This window comes from Orcinus orca, chromosome X (genome assembly GCF_937001465.1).
Source record: "Orcinus orca chromosome X, mOrcOrc1.1, whole genome shotgun sequence".
Taxonomy (NCBI): Eukaryota; Metazoa; Chordata; class Mammalia; order Artiodactyla; family Delphinidae; genus Orcinus; species Orcinus orca.
Window position 1 is genome coordinate 104853617 of NC_064580.1, and position 6377 is coordinate 104859993.

The 6377-nt window shown below is 45.0% G+C and overlaps 1 protein-coding gene across 1 annotated transcript; it reads right to left on the reverse strand.

The window, feature by feature from the left end:
* Positions 1-4115: 4115 nt before the first annotated feature.
* Positions 4116-4738, reverse strand: LOC105748871 (cancer/testis antigen 47A-like). Its single transcript, XM_033416226.2, has one exon. It carries the CDS (start codon positions 4728-4730, stop codon positions 4116-4118), a length of 615 nt encoding a protein of 204 aa, XP_033272117.2. The 5' UTR covers positions 4731-4738.
* Positions 4739-6377: the final 1639 nt, after the last annotated feature.

A 6377-nucleotide genomic window follows, 5' to 3' on the forward strand; every position in this document is an offset into this window, starting at 1 on the left:
CTTCTCTAAGTTCTGCTCCAATGCTGTGGGAACAGCTGCCCCCTCTCCCCTCCCCCTGCCTGTGCCCTGGCTCCTAGGCCAGGCCCCATCCCCTGTTCTGGGCATACAATCCCCCCTCCCCTAGGGCCTGGGAGCACATACCCAGGCAGTGCAGTCAGTCCTCCCCAGGAGAGCTCTAAGAGGAGCACACAGGCCCTGGAAGCAGGCTTGTGACGGTTCAGGGGTGCCAGGTACCTGGAGCATGGGCTAGCAGGGACACACCCCTTGTTCCCATGGGCTGGGTTCCTGGCCCTATAAGAAGGGGTATGGTTGGAAGAAGGCCAAAGTGGGATCTCTAAAAAACAGAGCTCAGGACAGAGGTCCCTCTTGCCTGGGCCTAGAAGCAATACTATATTTACAACTAGCACGGCATAAACACTAACAAATCAGAGCCAGTTTGAAGGTCCTCAAATCATACTACTTGGCCTGCCCTTTCAGTTTAAATAATGGTGACAGGGAGTGCTTTGCCTTTTGTCTCACCATGGGGTTCTAGCCCTAAGGAATAATATGTGATAATACATTTTAAAATGTCAACAGTGGTGACCAAAAAAAGATTGTGGGGATGTTAAGTTTACTTTACTTTAATAGACATTAAGTACCTACTAAGAGGAAAACTCATTGCCCAGGGCTTTGGGAAAGAAAGATAAATAAAACCCTTTAAGGTCCCAACCATTTAGAGGTTCAGTCCAGGGGCTGGTGTTGGTGGAAGAGGTGGAATGTAGAGAGTGTGCTGTCTGGTCTCAAATCCCCAGGCCCTTCCTGTTCTCTGATCCTCTACTCTGGTCATCTACAACTTTATCTATTTCCTTAAACAGAGTTCAGAGATTAAGTCCATTTTCTCCCTTTCCTCTTTTTATTTTTACTCATTATTTATTGAAATGCTTCAGATCTACACAAAATTATAAAGAATACTACTGTAAATGTCTATTTACCCACAACCCAGCTTAAGAAATGTAACATTACAAATATAGTTGAAGCCCCCTGCGAAGCCCTTCCCAATAGAATTCCCCTCCCTTTCTTTTCTCAAGAGGTAACCAATATCCTAAATGTGGTGTTTATCTTTCCATTGCATGCCCTTCTGTATGCTACATTTGTATACATCTTTCACATGCATTGCCTTTTACTCTCTGTATGTATCCACAATCAGTATATGGTGATTGAATGTTTTCTTAGACTTCATATCATGTTTGCATCCTTCTGGAACCGGCTTTTTCCCTTTTGCATTTTTTTCCTGCCATCACCCATTCTTAGCCTCTCTGTGTCTCAGCCCCTGTGAGTTCTAATCTCCTCCCCAGTCCAGCCCTTGCCATCCTGTTTAGTTTACCTATAACAGTCCCAAGCCAGTGAACGAAGGCTGGTCCCACCACGGGTGGGTCTCAGCTTCTCCCCGTGTGGCTCTAAACCAGTTCTTCTCAAAGCGTAGCTGCATCAGAGTCCCCTGGAGGGCTTGTTACAATACAGGCTGCTGGGCCCCACTCCCAGAGTTTCTGATTCGCAGGTCTTGGGTGGAGCCTAAGGATTCCTGGGTGATGCCGATAATGCTATTTTAAGGACCAAACTTTGAGAACCAGTTTTCCAAATTAGTGTCTGGGCTCAGGCTCTGCAGCACCATCTGGCCTCCAGGCAATCTGGGCCATCCATCAGGTTTCCTTCAAAAGCTCACAGCAGTACTATGAAATACACATATAACACAAGTCATGTGTAATTTTAAATGTTCTAGTAGCCACATTAAAAAAGTAAAAAGAAACCGGAGGAAGTAATTTTAATGTTATATTTGTTTAACACTATATTATCATTTCAATGTGTAGTTATTAATGAGACTTTACAGTATTTTTTACACTTACAGCACATCTCAACTCAGACTAGCCACATTTTGAATGCTCAGCAGCCACATGTGGCTAGTGACTAATGTAGTAAACAGCACAACTCTAAAGGCTCGACCTCCATTTCTGTCTTCACAAAAATTGTTTTAAACTTGAAATTTTTATTTATTTTGGGCTGCAATAAAAGAATTTCAAACAGGCTTACCAAATGGTAGAAAGTGATGCCTTTCAATGAAGGTAAAATTGGTCAAACAAAGGTAAAAGAGATTCGAATCAGGATTATTTATGTAAATAAAATCTGCCTACATTTCAGTTTATTAACTTAAAACAAACATATCTGACAGCATTTGTTCTAGTTAAAAATAACTGTAAGAGAAAAAACTCATATATGTTATTGGATATCGCTTTTTGGGTGATGAATTTTGGAATGGAATCAGTGTTAATAAGATTCCCATGGGCTTCGAAAAAATGAAAAACCTAAAAATCGTGAAAAACAGATCCTTTATTCTTTCTTCATCTTCTTTCCATTCCTCCCAACTGCAGGATGAAATGAGAGAAAATTAACAATTATACAGCACTAACCAGCACCAGAGACTTTCTAAATCTAAGAAAATGGTCAGCCCTTTGTGTATGTGCTGCATTTGAGGGCTCTATCTAAACAAGTAGAGAAGAACAACACGTTTTCCTCTTGTAACCTGCACCTTGGATACAGGGTGCTTGTACAACCGATGGCTTCAATCATGTGATCATACCAACCTTGTCTCCCTCTTGCCCAACACCATAAATGCTTTTTTCCCCCTTGAGAGGTGATTCTGGGATTTAAATCACTCTCTCCACCTTAAAAGCCTACGCTCATTCCACAAATGATACTCCCTTACTCTCCCAGACCTTGTTTCTATATCTACCATATGAGAAAGAGGCTATTACCATGAAATACACAGCTGTGAAAATGCAGAAAAAATGTTAATCACTTAAATATACTCAAAGACAAGATACACCTTAAGACTTCATTACCAATTCAGTGATAAACAAGAGTCATACTGTGACTAAATTGCTCTTCTTTTGACTGTCACATAAAATACAAAAATCTACAACCGAACAAATCGTTAGGTATTAATCACTAAATGTGGTCCTACCTGAAATTCTGAACGTTTTGCTATTTGTAAGTAGTCAGATTCTAAAAGTCGTCATCTCTTAGTACAGGAGACTGCACTTCTGTGGCCAAGTAATGAAGGCCCCACTAGTGCCCAGCCCAGCTACTTTTGCTGCTGCTGATTTATATTACTAGGTGCATGAATGTTCTATTAACATTCTGAGTAGGTAAATTTGAATTGTTAAACTAATTTTAAACAAATTTTTTCTCAATTCACTGGGAGAATTAAAAAACGAAAACAAAATTGGTAAGTGCCTGGGAGCCGCTGGGTTATTTTCAAAGCTATACACAGCTACCTGGACTTTCTGGGTCTGTCCTGCTGGGTTCAGGTTCTTTTTGTTAAACTTCTCTTTCCCCCTCACTTTCAGCACCTCGGGCCTCTTCATTGGCGTTTTCATCCTGGTATTAAATTGTTTCTTTAGTGAATAATACAGACTTTGGGACAAGACATTCACAGAAAAAAAAATCCCAATTCAAAAGACTACTCTACCCTTAGGAGATGCAGAAGGATAGGAGCAACTAAGAAAACAGTAGCTGGGTACCTTCCTTCTGGTTGCTGTAACACTTCCATGGCCCTCACTTTTCTCCTGCTTGATCATTTTCACAGTGACATTATTTCTCTTTTTCCAGTAAATCTGTCACCCTGTGCTACTGATTACTTCTGGCCCTTTAGGGAATGGATCAGAATCGTCGGGGTCTGATGCATTCTGTATGTTTTGGTCAGAACTCTGTTGCAAAAATGTGTTTTGCCTCGATGACAAAAATCTGTGGTGAAGCTCATTGGTTCCTCACCCCCCTGAATATTTCACCGTGACCAAGTGCTCCCGTATCAGCTCATAATGTGTTGGGATCAACTTTCTAAGAATCTTGACATTTTTAAAAGCCAGGATCCAAAAGCCGTTTGCTTGTTCTTTTCTCTTCCATCTCCTCCCAAGCTCCCTCCCGAACACCTGCCTCCACTGACCTTCACCTGTGGCCTCATAAATGGCACCGATCATCTCAGACCTCTTACCAGGGGTTGGCAGAGGGCAGCTTATTTCCCCCCTCCAAAACTGGAGCGGTCGTTATGGAGGTGGGCTTCTACTGGGCCCCTCTGGCCTTCAGCTCCTGGAGGCCCCGACTCCCGGCTTCACCTCCTGAGGCCCCCCTCTGAGCCTGGGTCCCTCGCTACCCGTGTCTCCCGACCGACCCGCCCGCCAGCCGCTCACCCTCAGGGGTGCTGAGCTCCTCGGGTTCCTGGGCTGTGGGCCCCGCCCATCGGGCGCCTGGGGTTCGGGGAGCCTGGCCAAGGCTTCGCGCTCGCTCGGCGGGGGCGGGACGAACACGTGGTTGTTGTAGGGGACGCGGGGCAGCAGTAAGTACGCCAGCTCCAGGAGCACGAAGTGGAAGCTCGCCGCGGGGAACTGGTGCACTTCTAGCACGAGGTTCTGGCCCCCTGCCGCCGCTGCCTCTTCCGCCGCCTCCTCCTCCTCCTCCTCCTCTTCCTCCTCCTCCTCCTCTGCCGGCCTGATGTCCGAGTCCTCCTCAGCGCCCCCGCCTTCCAGGGCCACCTCCCCAGCGCCTCCCCAAGCACCCAGCGCCGCGTCGCCCCCGCGAAGCTCCGAGTCGCGGTCCACCTGGTCGCCGGCTCTGGCCGCCTCGGTCTGGGCCCCAGCTGCGCCTGCGGGGCCCTCTGGGCCTCCCGGGCCCGGGTCTCCATCCCCCGTGGCTGACATGGCACCGAGCAGTTACCTCTACCAGGCGGGCGTCGATTGCGCAGGCGGTGGCCGCTGAGGTGGCTGCCCTGACGGGAGGCTGAGGGCTGTGGCTGCCGGACGGGGAGGCCGCTGAGGGGACAACAGAGGAGGCCCCACGACAGGGCGGGCAGGGGGCCGACACCGGTAGTGGCCCACTGAGGCCGGGCCTCAGATAGCAGTAGGCCAGGCCGTGAGGGAAAGATTCTTCTAGGCCACAGGCGGGGGGCGGGGCCGGAAGAGTAGACAGTGGGCCGTGCCCCCTCGTCTCGAGCTCCAAGCTTATTTGCTGACAAGCGAGGATTGACGTGCCCTGTGCCCAGTGAACGACCAAGGCCCTTCGGTTGTAGGATTGCTCACAGTCGCCTCCCTGTTCTTTGGCGCCTCAGGTTTTACCCTATGTTCAGGTTCACAAGGCTCCTGTCCTTTTAATTTTATGATTGTCCAAAAAATTATTTATGGAGGCACCCTCGGCCATGTGAACTGTGAGGAGTTCCCACCTGGGAATTTCCACCTGGTAATGGCTCATGTGAGTAGGGACAGGGTCATAAAAATGTTGTATAGCTCAGACGTTAGCAGTAGTAGAAATCTCCCAAGAAGAGAAAGAGAAGAATTTGGACGATTTAACATAAAGATACTTGGAAAAGAGTAGTCAAAATTGAAATGGATGCAGTCAGAACTGAGTATTGAAGAAATGGTAAACGTAAGGAGCTGGAAGGTGTGTAGTGAACCCAGACAAATTCACTTAAAGCCTCTAAAGACTGAATAAAAAAAAGGATGCTTCTTTTAAAGGACTAGGTCATCTCCTAAGAGCTAAGCATGACAATCATTAAAAGGACAGGCTCCCTAGGATGGTTCTGAGGCAACAGTCCAAGACTTTTTATTGATTTCAGGATCCATGTAATCAAGACGTCAAGTGTAAGTAATTCTGAAAGTTATGGAGAAATTAACTGCTATTTTATACTCATTCTGTAAAAAAAAAAAATTTGTAACACTAAAAATATTTTTTAGAAAAAAACATCGCAAATAATATCTGGATGTTATATTTATGGAAAATAATACTAATCTCATAATGGTAAAGAGGGATTTTTTTCCTTTCACCAAAAGGAAAACCAAATTTGAAATGTTTTTTTCCCTCTCTCTCACCACAAGAATGGAGCATGGTGTTGCCATAAATCATTGGTTTAAATTTGGAAGGCAATGTCAAAAATCTGTAGTCCAAAATCCTCACTATAAAGACAGCAAAAATGAGGCAGAATCCCAATCTGAGGTCTAGAGTTGGTTTTAACATTTGCCCCCCGATGTGATCTTGGAACAGTTACTTATCATTTCTAGGCCTCAGTTTTATCATCTGTATAGTTAGAGTTCATCCCCTACCTTTAGTCAAGGTTTGTTAGATAGACGGAATGAGATGGGATTATATAATATTTAGGAGATTAACCATTTGTTGAAAATGTTTTCTTAGTTTGATTTTGCTTTCTAAGTTGGTTAATATTTCTAAGTATGTAGTTTTTCATTTTCATGTTGTAAAATGTAATATTTCTTTTTCTTCATTTTAACATCATAAGTTTACAAATCTTTTCTCATCCAGAGATAAATTTTATACTTTCTTCTTTTTGGAAGTCTCCT

What these genes read in the sequence shown, in the direction of transcription:
- LOC105748871 (XM_033416226.2), bottom strand. Translation starts at nt 4,730, where the DNA reads ATGTCAGCCACGGGGGATGGAGACCCGGGCCCGGGAGGCCCAGAGGGC.